Genomic DNA, 21,069 nt, shown 5'->3' on the forward strand with positions numbered 1-21,069 from the left:
GTATTCCAGACGCGTCCACTGCTCTGTCTGTCATATTCCCTCTTTAATAAGAGCTCATTAATCTCTATGCCTCCACTGAATGTGTATGTGTGTGTGTATGTATGCATTAACAGCGAGCCTCAGCCCCCCCAGCACCTTCCTTCCTTTCAGCCCCAGAAATTAAAACTGCCCGCCTTTGTGAATTTGCAACCACATAATCTGTGCATCATTACTGTAGCCGCCAACTCTTCACGGATGTTTTAGTCGGTTTTGGTCAGCCGCACAGGGTTAAACCTTAAAGGCCACATATCCTACATTTTTCTGATATTTTTTCCCCTAAAGCCCTCTAACGACGTTTGTGTGGCCTTATGCACCAAAAACAATACATTTTTAAAATTATCATTTTTCTACCTCTTTTAATCATGCAGGATTGAACAAACTCTTCTTGTTACTGTGCCTGTAAGACTGAGATATATAAATGACCTCTCTGCTGATTAGCTGTTGTGTGTGTACATCAATTGAATCTATGCTGAAGCTCTCATTACTTCAATGGGAATGGATGGAGCTGAAGTGCTTTAGGCTGAATAGGCAAATATATAGTATGTAAATGCATTGGTTTTTCTTGACACCACAAACATGCTATTTTTGCACCCTAAAGCTACACTATGTAAGTTTTAGGGATTTAGAGACTCTCTGGTAGAAATGTGATGGTTTTTAATGTTGGTTGTCCTCAGATTATCTACTGTTGTCATCATATCTTTATCAATGTAATGTAGATGTAGTGTAGATTTTTGCATTTGTGATCTCATCGAGCTGGACCTTCTTTTTGAGACGTGAAAAACTCCTACAAAGTCTGACTCAACATCTCTGACTATTTCAGGCTTTTCAGGGTGACTCGCAGCGCACACACACCCACACCATATTTTAATATGTTTTTTCTCCTGATTCAGTAATGCTGCTTCTTTCAATTTTAACAAAAAAGTTGCAGTGGAGCTTCAATTTTGGTAAATTAAGTTGACTGGGGAATGAATGGTACGTTTTGTGGCGTTAATAATGTTTACATACTAGTCTTACAGACATTAAGCTCTTGTGAGAAAAGTTCATTTTCCTTTAAATGAACGCTTTTTAACTAGGGCTTGCTAGTCTCCGCCTGGGTCAAGAAAAACAGCTGGTGGTATTATTATGTCTCAGTTGACAGATGACAGGCTTGTGAATCAGTAACTTTTTCCAGTCTGTTCTGTTATCTTTTTGCTAATAAAAAGGGAGTCAGATATGTGAGTTTTTGCCCTCACTGCTGTTCAGTCTGCCCTGATCAGGCTGTTTCCACACTATTCCATGCTGCATGTTTTTGTGTGGCATGGGTAATATTTCCCAGCGCTTTGATCTGAGTGGGTGATGGAGATGAAAGTTGCCTGTATATGTGCGAGTGTGTGTGTGTGTGCATGTGCGCACCCTCTGACTGGCCACTCTGAAGCAGGAGGTCATCCGTCATTACTAGTTGAGGTCTGTGACAGCCTTACAGTGTCTAGACGCCTGCGTCTCTGTTAACCCTGATAACGCTAACAGTAATCTGCTTATCTTTAAAAGCAGTGCCGTTACCTGTGTGTCGTTTGTTCTGTGCATTCCATGGTGTACTGAGGACATTGCTTCTAAGAATCAGTTGGCTAGAAAGGCACAGTTTTATGCAGTAGGAGTATTGAAGATGTACTTGGAATAGATTCTTTCACTACAAAACCTTGTACCTCTGAAACTTTACTGTAATGTACTGACTGCATGTGTATATTTCCACTGTCATGAAATATTAACATAAAGTGGAGCTGGTGTTTTCAGATATAACAAAGAGGAGTTGCAAAGTATTGAAGTGTCAGCAATGATAAGGTGAATGAAGTAAACTGCTTGTACCACAATATACGGTCTTAAAATAGTGCATAAACACAGCTAAAATTTCAAAATGTACCTTTCATTCCCCAGCCCATACAGTCCCTATTTGAAACTGAGTTGCATAAACAATTCATTATTGTGACATCACAATAGCCTACAGCAGTTCATTCAGCATGAAGTTATGAGGGGTGTTTTAGCTTGGACTGCTTTTTGAATGAGGCACAATACAGGGCAGCCAACCAACAGAGCTCATTTACATGCATCAGTCTTAAAGGTACAGTAACAAATACTACATGTTTAATTTTAAGAGATAAAGAGAGGTTGGAATATGGTCATGCAATATATAACCCTAACCCTAACCCTAGTCATAACTGTTTTTGGTGTATAAACCCACACAAATATCATAAGTGGGCCTCAAGGAAAATGCAGCATATGGGCTCTTTAATATTGAGAAGAAATGCAATGGAATGGACGGCCTGCAGAAATCCACATTTCTTGCATGAGATGCTCTGATGACTTTTCTGTTTTCCTGTGGTACTGCCTAAGCTGCATTAGAAAATCATTGTTCACATGGGAGAATACATGGCATGATGGGATACAAACAGGTGTATTTTTGAGACAATACAGCTGCAGCAAAACATAGGAAGATTGACAGCGTCCATTATGGATGTCTAAGAAAAGGGAGAATGATACAGGGATGAGATCACTAAGAAACTTGACGGGAGTGAATGTGTGAAAATGACAGATGGTGCCAGAGGTGAAAGTACAAGAGTAGAAAAAATGCACTTTCGAAAACCGAGTGATCAGTTGTCAGATCTCATCAGTGTGTGTTGAAAAGTGGAAAGTGTTGGAAAGCTACAACATAGAACACAGTGTGGTTTTAACACTCGCTTATATACGCGCACTTAGTTATTGATACCATGACCCTGAATCCAACCATAACCGTTTCCTCTTTCAGCCTTTCCATTTTTGGAAAAAGTACTGTTTTTCTGAATTACATGCAGGTCAACTTGCGAGGGCCAGTGAATAAGGTCAGTGTTTAACAAGTTACTATAATTGTGAGGTCTTTTGGTCCAGTATAAGAACACCCACACACGTATCAAAGTTCAGTCTTCCACTCTTGGCGGGCTTTTCTGCAGGTTAATGAAGGGTGTCTAATCTGCGCGGGAAGAAGACAGTGTGGAGGGAAAGAGAGCGGGAGAGCTGACACACTACACTGTTACACAACACTACCCCAAACACACCTGCCTGCGCCGGTTTACACCACCTGAGAGCACACGCTGATTCTCTCTCTCTTTCACTCGAGCGTAAACTCCCTCTTACTGGACTCTTGCATTCTTTTTCTGCGGAAAAGCCAATGGAAGATGTCTCTAGTACCAGTACAAAGTTTGGACTTGCTTACTCATAGAAGTTTTTTTGTTGTTTTCATTGTTTACTTATTTATTACTAATTTCCACATTTTAGAATTATAGTGAAGACATCAAAACTGCAGAATACTCAACCAAACAGGACTATTTAGACCAGGGGTGTTCAGTCCTTGTCCTGGAGATCTACCACCCTGTAGAATTAAGATATAACCCAACTGGCTCTAATAGTCAGATGCCCTTGAAAGCCTTTATATCCTTGATCTGCAAGGTGGTAGATCACCAGGACCAGGATTGGCCACTCCTGATTTAGACCCGCTCTGCTTCTCAGCAACAGTGGCTTTAACATTCCACCTTTAACAAGGCACACATAGTCACTAGGGTGATAAAATGAGCATCAATGCATCAGTGTTTCAACTCTAAATTTTGCTATATGACAGTTCAAATTTAATTGTATAACAGACATCCAACAACACCTTACCAGGAATGCAGATTCATATCCATAATGATCAGTCTGAGGGAGTAGAAAGAAACACTAAGAATCAAGACTCAAAAGACCCATCCTTCTCTGGACTGCACAGAGAAGTGACATCACATTTTCATCCATTGTCAGGTAGAAAGCAGTTCTGGCCAGCTCTGTTTAATGTTTGATCTTTTTAGCACTGCAGCCTTGGAGCCAAAGTGTCCTGGTGGTATTTATTTCGCCCAAATCATTTGGTAAGTAGTGCAAATGAGCGTTTGCCGGAGCCCTCTGGTTCCAGATAAGGTCCCGTGGGTCGGCCTGGAAATCGGGTTTTCTAATCAGAGCTTTGAGCTCCCTCAGCCTCTGATCACACTGTGTGTGGAAATGGACAGCTTTTGTTAGTTGTAATGAGAAATAAATCATTCCATTTAATCTGCGAAATGCTCTGCTTATTGCTTTTAAGTCAGTTTGATGGAAGTCATCAGCTGCTGGGTGGATGAGAGAGAGAGAGAGAGAGAGAGAGAGAGAGAAAGAAAGAGAGAGAAAGCAGGAGGGGGGCTACTATGATTAAGTGGAGTGAAAAGAGATCCATTGCTTATGGCTCTAATTGAGGATGTAGATTTTCTTTTTGAAACCTCTCATCTCGGAGAAGACGCAGCTTGCATACTTAAAACATAATCAAAGGGTTGGGAGTGTTAAACGAAATGGCAAAAGATGTGATAAATTCAGATGAGTTTTCTTTTTTTTCTCTCCCCCCAAACTAGGCAAAAGAAGGACATAGCAGATTCTTTGTCATGCATGGTTAGAATGTGAGTGAGTTTTTAATGACGTGGCCTTGTCCATGATGGGCTTTCATGCCAGTGGGATCTGTAAGCGCTTTCAGTTTTTTTGCTGAATTGATTGAGTGCAGATATTTGATCTTTAACAGGGACTTTGCTTTGATGAAACGCTTGTTCTGTCCTCAATTCTTAATGTCATTTGAGAAAGAAATCCATTATTCACTCTTCTACACTTTGTAACCAAGCTTTTGAGCACCGACCACTTAAGTACATAGACTCCATGAGAAACTATGTAAATAATATCCATTGTTACTGTAATTATAGCAGTTCAGATCATCCAAGCATGTTTGCTATGGCCAACAAGTGCATGGAAGTATATGGAACTTCAGAATGTTTGGAAAAACATCCCAGGTGGCTCCTCAGAAAGCTACTTGAGAAAATGCTAAGAATGTGCAAAACTGCAGAAGGCAAAAGGGAGCCATTTTTAAGAATCCAAAGTATAAGATTGTTTTGATTTGTTGAACACATTTTCAGTCACTACATAGCTCAATGTGTCATTTTACGGAATTGACTTTTTTTGCTGTTAGTCTAAAATGTGAGAAACAGTAAAAATTATATCAACAAAATACCTGTTTGAAGTGGTGTGTCCAAACTTTTGATATGTACTAGTCATTCCTACTTTCAATTTTTCGTATCAGCCTCTTGATCCTTGTTTGCCATAATAGATGAAAAATTGCTATTCATCCTTTGTCTGCAGTAAATAGTACTTTGCACAGCTCATGTGTTTGAGGGTTTTCTTTTTGAACCGTTTTTCTTGATCATCAAGACCAGAAGATGTCACCACGCGTTGCTTGTCCTAATTATTCTACATCCACTGTCACAGTTCTCCTCCTCCATGGGGGCAAATTTGAGCTAAACTGAACCAGCGGCAAGCGTTATGAAATTAAATTGAAACAGCCCAAGACGACACCCCATTTTCTGCACGGCTGGTCACACTGACCTGGACTCTGCCATGGCTTGAGTACTGCTCTACCATCAGAGAGTTGATGCAGCTCTGCTAATTGAAAGTGAATGGAACGTTCCTGGCAGGTCGTACCATTTTGAGACGACACTAGGCCATTATCCTCCCTGTGCCGCAGCTAATGAAGCGTGTGTGGCGTGCGAATGAGACAAAGCTCCAGGGTTTTTATGAGGCGATCAGCTTTAGTGATTACGAGGGTCGGGTAATGGTTTTCACACTGGTTTTCAGACATCTACTGTGGCTTCACTCTGAGCTTCAAAGAAACCATCTTGGCAAAGGTGGCATGATGTGGCATTTGTGAAGTTTAGGACTGAGCCCGATAGGTAGGTAGTAGCCTTGGCCAGTAATTGATGATATTGAATTTTGTGATAATTGAGATATATGCCTGTATTACGCAAATTATTTTTATATCATGTTATCTTTTTTTAATATAATTATTTATTTATTAGAATAGAAGAAAATAACACTGGTATAACTAAACAAGTGTTTCTAGGTGGACACACACCCACACACATCTACGATTATATGTGATTGTTTATATTTTACATTTGTATATTTCAGCCTGTCAGATTTTGGACGGCAGCTGATTCCTTGTCTTGTCCACTGTTGTCTTTTCAGGGTTTGGCTGTGACACACAGCATGGCTCCTCCATGTGTCGCTTTATACACACAGAGACACACACTCAGTCAAGCTCATGCTCTCACTCATTTCTTTAAAAGTACAAACTGGCAAGCCTTTACACACACACACACACACACACCACACTCATTCACCCCTATTAAATCTGTGGTGGGTGAGTAGTTGGGGGTTGAGGCCAGAAGGCTGTGGTTGGATGGGAATATTACAGTGCCAAACAGCTGTGGCAAGAGACTGCATCAAGCAGCCAGAGCTTAGAGCAAAGAGAAAAAAAAATTGTGTGTGAACAAGCGTTTCTCTGCCCTACCGCGCCTTCTCTGTCCTTCGCACAGACATAACAAGTGCCGTTCTGTTTCTGTTTGGGAGAAAACATGGCCAGAACACACATTACACAAATCAAAACGCTCCTTAGCATTTAACACATCACAGGACAGCGGCATAAACAATCCGCTCGGGGAACACAGCATATTTTTGATCAGTAAAGATGCGGCACAACACCACCACTGCATGGAAATAAACCCCGATTGAAGATGAGAGGCCAAAGAAACAACAACAAAAAAAAGCAAAACAACAAAACATACCATGCTATTTCAAGCTATTGATTTTTCCCAGACTACTGACTGAAGAATAGTCCTCAGTTTAGTGATGACTTCAGGGGATTCTCGCTGCAGGGTGTGTATTCATCTCTTGAAGAAGAAAAAGATGACGACCTTGGGTTTGTGTGTGAAGTACGAAAGAGCTTGAGTGATCTCCTCCAAGGCTGCATGTTCACTAAAACAAACACATTTGGCCTCTCTTATCAGCTCTCAGTGTTTGAGAGGGAGAGTCCTGAGAGGCCCGAGTCTGACTTTAGGTCTTCTTTCCTTTTCTTTTCTGTTCTTTCTGGTTTGAAGGCAGTCATGTGAAGCACTGAAGTGGTGGTGAAGCCGCAGCACAGGAGCAGAGGAGTTTGTCCAGGAGCTCCAGGCTGTTTATTTTTTCCTGTATTATTGCAAATGACTATAGCTCAAGTGGAGGGAATCCATAGTGACCTTTACTGTGGTCAAGCATCAAGACCTTCATGCACACTAGACCACTTTAGCACAATGCCAGTCACTGCTGGTGTATACAGTTTCCTTACTGCAAAAGCCTCTGAGAGAATGTGAGTGAAAGCACATGTGCACACTGTTGCAGTATAAGACATTGTGTGTCTACAATATGAAGCAGTGCCCGGCCAAACAGCTAAACGACCAGCATTATATGTTTGTTCTCAGTCTATGATTAGTAGCTTACTACACTGCAAAGCCTCCATATTTGTCGAAGTGTCTGAAAAAGTCTGCCATCTAAAGTAGTTCAACATTAACGACAGGTAAAACACAAGTCAGGACAACAGTTCGGTCAGCAAATCTAGCCACTCGTATTGTTTGTTGGTAATCATCTGAAGTGCAAAGCAGCATTTAAAATGTCAGTGAAGTGTGAGTAAGTAGCTCGGTAAACTTTATTCCCTCACAAAAAAATTAGTTTTTTCAGGTCAAAATTTGTGTTTATTTATATTTGAAAAATATGTTTAAAACCAACCAGTTGTCTGGCACAGTCTAAACTCTGTTTGAGACCGTGAACTTAACTCTTTCCTGATCAGTCAAGTATGGGAAAAAGTTAATGTTAAAGCCTTCAAATTTTTGCCAATTATTGTTTTTTAAGCATATAAAGTAGTATTGCTTTCTTTTTCAATGAATGATTTGCTAAAGAGATAACACCCCCCAAAAATGTTAAGCTATAATTTAATAACCAAAATAAGTTGGTGTTTTGTTTACGGCATTTTCTTCCATGCAGTTCCATCATTTATGGCATTTAAAGAGTCACAACAGATGTAGCTTTTAACATTTTCTATGCCAAATAAGCAGTTTTATTTTGACAGCTCTTGTGTTTGACTGTTTATGTGTGCACAGGTGAGGGTGTGCATGTGGGGGGGGGTCTTTGTGGTTTTGTGTGTATCATGGTGGTAGTAGATGACATTAACCATCTCGTCTGAAAGTGAGAAGAGAGGCCATGTAAGGCAGGATGCTTAAAAAAGATAAAAGATAAAAAACAAATCCTTCTTTTTATGTTTTGGTGTTCTAGTGAGGATATTTGGTCCTCTTGAGTGTAGCAAAACAAGTGTTCACACACACACACACACACACACACACACTCACTCTCTCTCTCTCTCTCTCTCTCTCTCTCTCTCTCTCTCTCTCTCTCTCTCTCTCTCTCTCATCCATGGTCTGGACGTTGTTAAGGTGCAAGGCCCACAGGTAATAGATAGAGACAGCTCAATATGCTCCTTTAATTAGCAAGTCTGCCCTGCCTGAGAGGGGTAAAGAAACCTCACACGGAGAACACTCTTTTGCCTGATGCTTCTCCGTCTGCTCTCTCTCTCACACGCAGACACACACACATACACACACACTCACACCATGTTTCTGAACTGCTGCTGAAGACTGATGTGAGTTTTGAAGTGGGCCTCCCAGAGCAGAGCAGGTGATAGAGCAGGGAGAAGAGAGTGAGTGAGTTCTCCGCTAGGGGTGGGCAACATTGTCGTGAATCATTATTGTAATAAGTCAGGTCACAATCCGCTCTTCTTAGTGTTTCACGTGTATCATCAGTACTTCTAAAAAAGTGAACGGCTTGCATCACAAAGGCATCATACAGACCAGCTCTTTCATATATATATATATATATATATATAATATATATATATATATATATATATATAAGCTATGTATTTATTTTTGTATTGAATTTTGTCCTTTTATTTTTGTTGGCTTTTTATATGGCACTACTACTTTGCTAAAAAAAAAATTCGGTCTGTGACTTTTTTTTCGACTTTTTTACCAAGTTACACATATTGTTTATCATGAAAGTTTGAAAGTATTGTGGTGAGATATTTTTTTTATATGGCCTGCCCTGAATCTCCACTCTTCTATTGTTGTTCTTTTCCCCTCTCTGTCACTCACACATCCCCTCCATCTCGGTCTCCTCTTTTGGTCCGCATCGAGAGTCCATACACGTCTGTACTGACTGCCGCATGCGTGAACGTACAAAGCGAGAGAGAGAGCGGTGTAATTTAAACACATCTGTTCAAATATGCATCCTAGATCAGGCTGTGACTGGCTCACTGGATTACACAGGCGTGGCTGACAGGTATTGTATCCCCAAAGTCCACAACAGATGGTTTTTATTAGAGCCGAGATGGAGAATATGAGTTTTTCTTTTTTTTTACGTGGTGATATTGCCCAGTGTGTGTGTGTTTTGTATATGCATGTGTATGTTCGTTCTCTCTAATTGCTGGAGTGTTCATTGTGGCATAATTACAAACGATAGCCGTAAGCACTTCTGGAAAAAAAGAAAGTTGGGTATATGATTTGGCTGCGTCCCCAGAATGTATGAATATGTATCAGAGCGATGTTTCCAGGGCCAAACGATGAGGACAGTTGCTCTTTCCAATCTGGAGTGTGTGTCTGTGTTTGTACGTTTGTGTGTGTATACACAACAAGAGGCATGTTTATTAAATCTACTATAATTGATCTTTTTGTAATAATAATTTATAATTTAAAAATGTTATTTTGTGTTTTATTTATTTATTACATTTACATTCCTAAAAATAAATGCATCAAAAGGCGTTCTTTGGGGTGATGCCATAGAAAAAACACTTTTGAAGACCCATTCAGTTAGGGATATGCATGAGTATTCTATTAACTGTTTGAGCCGCCAGTATTCGAACACTGGGATATTTGTTTTAGTTTATCATGGAAAGAAGGAGAAAATATTCAGATAAATTTAGTGAAATGTTGATTTTATGCTTTATGAGGATTGTAAAATGAGTAAAAAAGTATGTGCGAGTAAGAATAGTATATTACATTTTGCTACTATAAAATATGAGTGCCCTAATGTGAGCATCACCTATAAAGGTAAGCCTACAGGCCTACATTAATGTTAACTGGTTAACCAATTATCCGTATATTAACTCTTGGGGATACTTGAATATATAAAAAGAGTCAAAATGCACAACCATGATTTCAGTGGACGGTTCTTTAAAGAATTTTTGTAAATGATATGTGAATATGAAGAACGTTGGAGTTTAAAAAACCTCCACATTATGTAAAGGGTGTATACCAATTAAATTTTTTCTAAAATCTCACTTTAACTTGCCTCACCTGGAGTTTTATTTTTGTTTGTTTTTTGTATATCTCAGTGGTTGTTTATGTCCCACAGATTGCAGAGTAAGTCCTTTTATACTGTTTAAATGGCACCATTTGGAATATGTTGTGGAAGCGAAGAAATCCAAATGGCGAGAAAGAGCGAGGTAGAGAGATAGAGAGAGGATGCTGAGTGCCCTTTAGGCATTGTTTTTAGCAGTATCACAACAGTCTTAAGTGAATACCAGCCACTTGCTGCTCTGCTGGTGGAAATTGTGCTTGAAAGAGTCCCACACTGTGTTTCCGCTCTGTTCTCATGACTCATTGCCTCTTCATCTTGTTCTGCTGCGCGTGCCTCAGACAGAAGACAAAGAGCCTCAGAGCCAGTTTTACAAACATAACCAGTTTGTCACTTATTGGATTTGTTGATGTTAACATTTGTTCTTTTAGAAATTGCCAGGCACCATCGCACACCCCAACAAAAACATAACTGATGGCCATTAATTAATGCATAATGAAATGTAATTTCATAAAAAAAGTATGTTTAAGATATCCAAGGCCACGTCTGCTCACAATTGTTTTGACCACTGAGTTTTGAAACATAATCAGCCCCATTACGTGATAGGGATTAATAAAGACTGCCCTACAAAGGACTGGAACATGCTGTCCAATGGACAGTCCTTCAGAATCTGTACAGATTCCAAAGTCAACCCATCTAACCAAGCTCTGTTCTCTGAACCCATGGGTGTGTGCTGTGTTAATGTGGAAAGTGGTGTGTGCAGAATGCACAGTTATCGTGCCCTCGTTGTCCATATTCTGTCCACTAAGTTCAATAGATTTGCCATACTTAGCCTTTGATTGGATCAATCCACTGCCAGAAAGGGGTCAATAAAGGTCCATATCATGAGATTGCCCCTGTTATATCAATCGTGGAGTTAATCTTTTCGTGGCAGTTGGTACCTCATTAATGTCCTTTGTAGGACAGCTCTTCATATGGTCATCTGAAAGAATGATGAATGCAGACAGCCAATTTGAGTAGAGCATGACTGAAATGTCTGCATACACTGTGCTTATGATTTAATTGTTAAAGATGAAGGCATAAAGATGCATAAACTTTGCATGTAGGTGTTTTTGTCAGTTTATATTATGATATGAAGAGTTCTGCTATGACATAGAAAACTCGATTGCTGCCTTGTTTTGCAACACGCAACATGCCATATCTCATAAATAACATATATTAACACATAGAGAGGCCCCATACTGTTTAATGCTTACACAAGTTTACCATAGTCACTCACATTCAATTCTGTTTCAAAATAAAGGTCCAGCTGGACCCACATATTTTAAAAGCTGAACTCGAGATCAACAACTATATGTAGTGTATGATCAGGAATGCACTTAAAAACCTTTACATTATGTTGAATTTCTTTAATTTTTCAAAACTTTATTTATACTCCAATATATACACAAACACTTTTTAAAGAACCATCCATTGAATCCATTTATGGCACCAAAAGTGGTTCTTCTATAGCATCACTCCAGTGAACCCTTTTTGGTACCTTTACTTTTAAGAACGTGTGGGGCTAATAACTTATTATATAGTTCTCAGTGTTGATGGGAAGTGGCTTCTGTTCCAGTGAGGTCTTTTTTTGGAGGATTGGGGATAATTACTGGCCTTGATGGGGTTTTGTGTGTCAGGCAGAAGTCTCTCATGCAGAGGAATGCACTCAGCGAGCTGCAGAGTGCTTCATTCTGAGAAGTGCTTCTGAGAGATGCCATTGACACCTTATTACCTTCTCAAATCAGCACCCCTACCAAGAGTATCTGTTACTATAGATACTCTGTCTCTAGTCTGTCTCTCTTTGGTTCTCTCTTTTGAGGAGACATTGAAGAGACAGATACTCAACGGTGCAGCTTCTTTTAAGCAGTGTTTTTTTTTTTCTTTTTTTTTTTCTTTCTCCTTTTCTTTCTCCTTTCTCGGCTAATCACCGGCGAAGGTCTGAAATAAATTGCTCGAGGCTCGTCTCAGCCTTTGCAAAGAGGGAGAAGTGACAAGTGACAAGTAACGATGATGAAAACTTGTTGTCAGGAATGAGGCAATTAACACATTCAAACCACCTGTAAGAATTTTCTCCCACACGAAATGGCTCTACCTCGATTAATCGATCACCTCTGGAACACTTTAAACATGTCACTCAGTGCAATATTTTCAATAAATCATGCTCTTCAGTCTATTCAGCATCTGCATTAGGTTGGGATAGTGAAGAAATTAACATCAAAATGAGTCAGAGCAGATAAATACTGTAGCCTGAGCATCTTGTGTAAGTGATGCTCGAGTAAATTGTGTGCTTCACGAAGATCTGAGGTGTTTTTATGCTTAAAATTGTAATGCTCGTTTTTTTTCTCAATAGCGTTTGAACTTCCTACCATTGCTACTCGTAGTTATTTGCGGTTATTTATGTCTACTGTACAGCGATGCTGTAAACATAATTAATAAATAATGCTCCAGATGGAAGCACTTCATATTGGTAAGATGTTATCAAATGAAGATGGTTATGTTAACTTTAAAGACAGACCTTCCATTAACACTTCTACGTAGTATGCAGAGATAAGATATATGATGATGATATGATAATGTAGTATTACAACAAAAGTTATCAGGTGTTTTAAAAGCGATGCAAATTTCAATTCAGTATTATTTACCCTGTGCTTTCTACATCATGTGTTGTCCCACAGCACCTTTCTAGAAGTGCAAATAGAGGAAGACAGTGGCCTCCCTATAAGCTTGAGGAAGAAACACTGAGAGGAGCCAAGTCAAACTGAGAAAACCCATCCTTTGCTATAAGTTTACAAGAAAGATTTAAATGAAGCACTTATACAGAAGAACATTTCATGAGATAAGCCAGGGACTAACATTAAAGGTCTATCAGAGGACGGTCTGAAAAAGATATAATTTGATTCCCAGTTCTTTCACTACAGAACGGAGAAGCTCAGCTTACTTATTTCACACTGATTAGCTCCAGCAATTGCCAAATTCTCTGTTACTTTAGCAGTAGAATTAAGGCCCAGTTATATTTTCATTGGCAGCTCCCAGGGGAAGCTCTTCCTTCTCAATGCTCAGTTTGACTAGTTTTCAGAGCTCCATGTGTTGACAAACTCTTCCACCCACTCACCATGCTGGTGGTGAGCCCCACATTTCCACTTCACAGCCCCAACCGGCTGTGCACATCCTGGGCTGAGCTGCTGGCGGCTGTTTGGCCACAGATGGGTAGTGGTGCATTCCCCATCGGATGAATGGGTGAATGTTTAACTTCACAGATTGCCACATTTCTTATCATCCCACTACTTTCTCCATCTCCCCCTTCTGTGGAGTTGTCTCATTGTTTGCACCTTCATCTTCATCCTGACTGCTTGCATGCATCTGTTGTGTAAACACTCACCTACGTCGGCTGCAATATGCCAAGGGATGGATATCATGCCTTCAGTTCTTCCCCCTCTGAGCCTTTGGCAAACATCGAATTTCGAATAATTTGCTTCAGACAAAGAAGTCTTCTCATAACCCCCCCACCCTAATCTCCACACTTGCCAGTCTAATTGTAAGTTTGGCGATTTCTGTTTTAATTAAAAGGATTTAGGCTCTGCTGCGAATTGTACTTGATCAAATTTAAGTGCAGGTAGGTGTAAAGTGTAAACACTAGAGAAAATAAATGCCACTGCTTACAAGGGAAATGTGAATAAAAGTCTACTGTTTGCTTTTAGATAAGGCAGCTCTGCTTTACCGATCACGTAAATATAAGTCCCATGTGGTTTTGCTTATGTGTCTTTTGTTTGTGGTGGTGGACACCGTATAAATTGTTTGCAGGTAGGTTGACACGCAGCTTATTTTCATTTGACAAGATTCCACTTTCTCCAGTTGAATTTTGAGAATTCCTCTTCTACTGGAGCTGGGGCTGAATGAGCAGGCCTCAGATACCTCAGATAACCCAGAGAATAGAATACAGCTATGTCCTACTGTTTGGTGCTGCTTTGCCTACATTCTTCATAGTCAGCCACTTTACCCTTTGACTGAAGGCTGATTTGAATTATTCACCATATTCCCAATCTTTTATTGCATCCAGGGTGAATGAGATTGATCCCATGCAAAAAGCGAACCACTCGATACGTGACACTGTCAGGAATGACATGGGGAGTTGGCCCTTCGTTAAGCCTAATTCGAGCTAACACAGCAGAACATTCGGTCAGGTATCCTCTAGGGACACCCCAGCTGGAGTTCATTAGTGGATGAAATTGAGCTGACCACTCTGTCTTCTTCCGGTAAGTGTTCTCTCCACCCACTAGCTGCTCCCCTTGTTGACCATAACAATATCAATAACACACATGAAGGTATTCTGTGTTTTCAGTATTTTGGCATGAGGAATCGTGCCATTCTAATGGATAGGTAGCCTGCAACGGTAATGAGGCAGGTGTCTTGGACACAGTGGTCGGTTGGTACTTGCGCACTCCCTGTGCCCAAAACCTCGGGGAGTAAGCACCCTGTGTATGAAGGACAGACCTGGCACTTAGGCCTGCTGCTTCCATGCTCAGCTGTAATTGGATCTGCTGCATAAACAAAAGCCAAAAGGTTTCTGCTGTGAGAGATATTGATAGTTGGCAGATGCAGAACCAATTGTCAGCATGTTGACTGAACCCTGATCCTGGAATACATTCACGTAGACACTCGGAGCGACTTGAATAATCTCCATCCATCCCTGTCCCTACTGAATGTCGGCATGGCTTAGAAATGAGACTCGGTCGATTGTCAGTTTTCATTTACTTTAACTGGCAGCTGGGTTCCTGGAAATAAGGATGCTTGGTTGCATACCATTGCGTTTCTTTGCTTCGTCATGTGCTGGGACAAAGCCATTATATGCTTGGTCTTCAGCTGTTTGTTTGGCTGGTGGACAGTTGGAGCCTTCGTTACCAGACACATCATGTCTTATAGCTCTTGCTGCTGCTCTACTTTCAGTTTAGAGGCTTTATTCTTTATTCTTATGTGCCCCTGATGTCAACTTTTAAAAAATGCAATCAACCATGGTTCATTTTTATGTTATTAAGACACATTCCAGCTGACATGGTACATTTCAGATTATATGGTTAGCTAAGAAAACTAAGCTTAGTCTTATCTTCTGTAACCTTTGAAGAATTGTTAACAGACACTTTTTGCAGACACTGCTGCACATGAGGGAGGCTTGGACTGTAGTTATCTCTAACCATGGACTGAGCGAGAGATGTTCCCTAATAACGTTTAAACTGGCCATATTATGGAGCTACCAAAAGGCAGTGCAATCACATCTGACAAGCCAACAATGCATCAAAGAGTCTTCCATCTGCCGGAGCACACGGGCAGCCATTGTGGGGCCGCACACTGGAGGAAAGGGCTGCCAGTTCTATCATTTCCGATTTTTTTTTTTCTCTGCTCTATTCTTCCTCACCAGGGAAGAGGGGCCTGAAGAGGTGGAGAGAAGGTAATGGATTTGAGCAAGAGAGCATTACTCCCCCCTCTCTGTTCCCTCACATTCTCCTTCTCCCCACCATCTGATGAGCTATAGATTCCTTTCCTCTTGAGACAGGGAGACATGGATGCACCTGGTTTCTCTAATGCACCGCCAATTTGGTTCACCGTCATCCTGTAGTCTGCAGCTATCAGGAACATTATGTGTCTCATCCACAGTCAGATAATCTTTCAAGAGGGACTTGCAATTTTGTTTCACTAATGCAATGAGGTTTATTTAATGAGCTCATTTGTTAGGTTGCATCCCTGGCTATGCTACACCTGATGCATCAGCCTTTTTAGTACTGCAGATAACACCTTGGTGAATAAAGTACTGCGCTGTGCCTGTGTGTTAGATTGATTGAGTGCAGCAAGCAGCAAAATACTGAGGCCTTTAGTCGACTGCATGAATCACGTCTCGTCTCCCTGATGTGAGCTGAGAAAACCTGTTACCTCTCATTCACTCCATGCCATGTGAGAATATCAAGTCCAGTTCACTCCAGTGGATTTCTCCTTGCGTGGTAACCTGATCACTCCATGGGTCAACAAATAACTGCATATTCAGTGCATGTCCATATCTTACTGTGCACATTATAGGGACTGTAACAACGGACCCGGTGTGATCTTTTCAACAGATTTACCCATTATCGCCAGCAGTTTATGGAATGCTGGCTTGCTAGCTTACCCTCACTTAGTGATGGAGCTGAAGTTAACGAGGCAAGGTGAATAGTATATGTGCAGGGCTGAGCCGCTGTGGACAGCTTGCCTCGCTAATTGGTCTCAGGATATTGAGGCATGCCTCATTGTTTTCAAAATAGCACAACCTTTAACAAGTACTTCCAGATTGCCCCTGACCACTCTTAGCTGAACAGTGAATGCTAATGGCATCTGTATAAGATTTTTTAAGATCTTTTTTTTGTCTCTCAAAGCACTCCCCAGTTAATAAACAAATAGCTCACATTAAATGGCTAAGATGATTCCATTATAATGTCATTTCTTGAGGTGGTGTATTATATTAATTGTTGAGGCATTGTGCTTTTTTGTATATGTTTAGATAAATACCATTTCATTGAAGTACTCCTGACTTTTTTTTCCATTTTCTCTCAGAATAAGACACTGAAGCTGTTTCCGTCTTTGTGAAATGCAAATCTATTGGATCTCAGCATTTGCAAGATAAAGGTTTACAGACTGTTTAAATTGCTGCAGCTTGAAGTGATTCCAGGATTTTCAGCAAGCTTCTCAATTGACACCCAACTCCCTCATGAAGCTGAGTTATGTTTTATTGTGGGACCCAATATATATATGTGTGTGTGTGTGTGTGTGTGTATGTGTGTGTGTGTGTGTGTGTATGTGTGTGTGTGTGTGTGTATATATATATATATATATATATATATATATATATATATATATATATATATATATATATATATATATATATTTTCTTTTCTTCTTTCTTCCTTCTTTCATCTCTATACTGACTGCCAACCCACAAGGACAGTGATGTGGGTGTGAGATGGGACAATTGGGGTGGTGGGGGTATTGGAAGAGCATGAATGGGGCTGAAACTGTTCACTGTACACTGCAGAAGCCTCTCTCAATGATTACCCTCCATTACCAAAGCCAAATGTATACTACAGAGCAGAGCAGATTGCCTCTTTTTCTGGAGTAGGAGTGAAACAGAGAGAGACAAAAAAAAACAAACAAATAAACTATGTGCCCTGTTAGTTGAGGAGCTAGGACCCTGGACCTTCTTAGCCATGCAGTCTGCTCCTCTCCCAGATTTAAAAGGTCAAAGATTCATAACTGCCTGCGGACGCTCTTGAATATTAATGTTAGCTGAGGGTTGGAACGTATCAATAGGTGAGGGGTTATCTGCTGGAAACATAAAGCTAAACCTAACGCGATTAGGAATGAGCATTATGCTAGGTGTTGTCAATAAGCATACATGTCTTAGTGCTGTTAGGTTAGTGCTGCAGCCGAGGTGAGAGAGAACCGGGTGCTGTGGGAAACAGAGAGACAGGTGAACAGATGCTTTAATGTAATCATGCCTAATGGTCTGAGAATGGTGTGTGATTATGTTGCACATCCAGTGCAGCTATTTTAACCATTTACAACTAAATAGGGCTGTGAATTCAGCTTTTCTCTTTGGAGTGCCCTTTACATGCTATAAAGACAAGCAGCCTTACCTTCCAGACGTTATTCATGATTAATCTATTTTGTTCAACAGCTGACAGTGAGCAGGGACAGCTAACGACATAAAGCATACATCAGCCTAGATAACACATTTTGAGCCACTTTGATGCCAGTTCTGGCCTTCAGATGAACACCTACTGAATGTTTTAAGGTGAAATCGTAAATGTCATGAATCTCTAACTGAATGAAGAAAGCATGACTATTGCCATTGCAGCTCATTCTTGCTTTGTCCATTTAACTTAAAGGTTGGTTCAAAGGTTTTCTGAGGCAACTGCAGAGGCAAAACACTCTTTCTGAGCTATACAGGCTAAAAGACTGCATTACTACTGTCAGCTGACAAGTGTCCACAGATTTTTTTGCCCTGAAGCACAAAATACATTTTTTTTAAATGAGCTTGTGAGCAAGCCTTGAACTTTTTGTTTCCCATAGGTTGGTAATCAATAATAATAGGACACACAAAAAAGGAAATCAATTAATCAATTTCCCTGCAGAAAGCCTAATTTAATCAGGGTATATGTGGCTAATTGATGTTTCTTGAGGCTGCTAATAAGGATCTCTTATGGAGAGTGGAATGCAGTGAGACGTTGCAGTCTTCAAATGTTTTCACTGCTCACCGCATGTAGCTCTATCCACATGCTCACTGTTATACAGCAAATAGATGCTCTACAATTATGGACTTATCCTGTTAAGAGTAAATTCCTGATAAGGAATTGTAGGTTGTAACAGTTATTTCAGTAGCATATTCCTTTCTGTGTGTGTTGCAGTTTTAAACTTAAAAGTCTCACTTGAAATATTATTTAGGAAGCCAGTTAGCATGTTTTATATAGGATATGTGTAGTGTGGCTTAAGGTCTTTTTCTTCAAACATATGAGCCTTCAAGTGATGCTGCTGGTGTGGATTTCCTCTCTTTGAATGATGCATTAAAGTGACCTGATTGTTAACTCCCCCTGTAGAAAATCTTCACCCTGCAATTTGAATGATTATCTGAATACACTGATTATAATTATCTATCTAATCATTTCTGATTCATTGAGAAGGTACATTTTAATTGTTTTGTAATCAAGTAATTGTGGAAGCCTTACATTAATGCATTCTAATTCCAATACGTTCTTCAAAGAATTCTTGCCTTTTGTCATACAAGTGGGTACCTTTTCTGTGGTGTGTCTTGGTTGTTGACTCACTTTTTACGTCTCTCTTCCAGGGTACCAGGCATCACCATTGCCACTGACATTATCTGTGGCTTCCCAGGAGAGACAGATAAGGACTTCCAGGAAACGATGGAGCTGGTGAGAAAGTACCGATTTCCCAGCCTCTTCATCAACCAGTTCTACCCACGACCTGGTACCCCAGCAGCCAAGATGGAGCAGATCCCAGCACAAGTGGTGAGCGTTCAATATACACTGTTCATATACACCTATTATTTCAAAATCAAGAGTATTAATAGGGAGTTTGTCCCTGTTTTGGTGCAGTAACAGCCTCTACTCTTCTGAGAATGCTGTCCACTAAATGTTGGAACTTTGCTGTGAGGATTTGATTGAAGTCAGCCACAAGAGCATTAGTGAGTTAAGGTACTGATGTTGGATGGTTAGTTCTGAATCACAAATGATGCTCCAACTCATTGCTACACAGCCCAAAGCTAGGGCCGCTTGACACGTCTCTAGCTAATGCTTGACATTGGTAACCTTAGGCTCATGTGCAAAGCATCCCATACTATTGGAAGTGCTTTTCAGTGGAGATTATAGAAGATGTGGTTTGCGTGCAATGGCTCTACCATAGGGTAGCAAAATTCACCAATTAAAAGATGACATCACCGTGACTTTCAAACTTGGTCTTGGAGTTGAGTTTGAACTGTTCTTGTCACAAATCATAGCATTCCCTGACCAGATAAAGTTCAGAACAATACTGATTGATTGGGTTGTGTTGCTTTTAAGTAGAACTGCACTTCATCTATTTGCTTCTCTTGGAGTCTGCTGAGCAGATGTAAGTGAAAGGTCAAACCAGGAGTTTCCCCACAGCAAAAATAAGGACAGCCTTCCTTCATCCTTTCTGCTGGCATGCAGTTAATGCAACATGTGGACTGTGCAGTACCAAAATGCAGGCTCCACATCAGCGCTCTGTGACAGGCCTCACTCATCACTAGAGCTTTTGTTTATCTGGGCTTTTTCAATCATTGCATATGGCACATATCACATGGCATCTTAGTCAGTAACTCTTGCTCCAAATGGAGGGTACTGTTGGTGATAGAAATCATGAGAGGTCAGTGGAGAGGGAGTTTGAAGATGTAGGTTCTGACTTTCTTTAACTGCAAGACCTCTACCAGTACATTTTTATAACAGGAGAACTGACATGCTCAGATAGATACTGAGATGAGTCTTCAGGCAGCCTGGTGCCATGGAGGGAAACTGTAGTGATTATGAAGGCAGTGTTGCTATAAATTGCACTTGAGTAGTGACTATTGAATTTCAGCACTAATAGAAAACAGTGTTTTGGGGCTTTCATCTGGATTTTCCTTGCAAAAATCTACTTTTCAAGAGACAGCCAAAAACTAAGCCTGCCGTCAGAATAGGGAGATGTGCTCCAGTTATGTCATGAGACTTCAGCTGCAAATGGCCTTGAACAGTCTTGCTCTATTAGATGGTTCTTTTTTAAGGATTAGTACCTTCAAAGACGTACACTTTTGGATCTTGTCCAACTATGTTATTAAATTTGTGATGATTAATTCTCTTTGCTCTTTCCTTCTCCCCTTCTGCTGTACTTGTCTTCCACTCCCACTTCACCTATTTCAGTTCTCCTCAGTAGCATTTTCTCTCTCTACTTTGGAGTCCCTACTTTACTTTTGTTTTAGTAATTTTTAGTAAACTGCTAAAAATAGAGCAGTTTTCAAGGGCAAACAATTCAAGGTTTTAAACTAACATTAGTCTTAGTGACAAGTCTCATGCATCCTGTCAGGAAGTAATTATACATTTTCCTCTGTTTGACAGTGACCCAGTTATTTGTTTATTCATCATGTGTCATCATGGTAATCTATTCCTGTAAAAATAAGTAAAGGTTTTTCACCATGAGGAA

The 21,069-nt window shown here is 40.3% G+C and overlaps 1 protein-coding gene across 2 annotated transcripts in view; it reads left to right on the plus strand.

Annotated features, from left to right (window-relative positions):
• cdkal1 (CDK5 regulatory subunit associated protein 1-like 1) overlaps positions 1 to 21,069 on the plus strand; it is a 350,180-nt gene that overhangs the window by 255,981 nt on the left and 73,130 nt on the right. For both annotated transcript variants that reach the window (XM_036588203.1, XM_036588209.1), the window contains exon 11: positions 19,205 to 19,385. In XM_036588203.1, coding sequence (XP_036444096.1) covers positions 19,205 to 19,385 — 181 coding nt within the window. The remainder of the gene's footprint in view (positions 1 to 19,204; positions 19,386 to 21,069) is intronic.

The sequence above is a fragment of the Colossoma macropomum genome, unplaced genomic scaffold (genome assembly GCF_904425465.1).
Source record: "Colossoma macropomum unplaced genomic scaffold, Colossoma_macropomum, whole genome shotgun sequence".
NCBI lineage: Eukaryota > Metazoa > Chordata > Actinopteri > Characiformes > Serrasalmidae > Colossoma > Colossoma macropomum.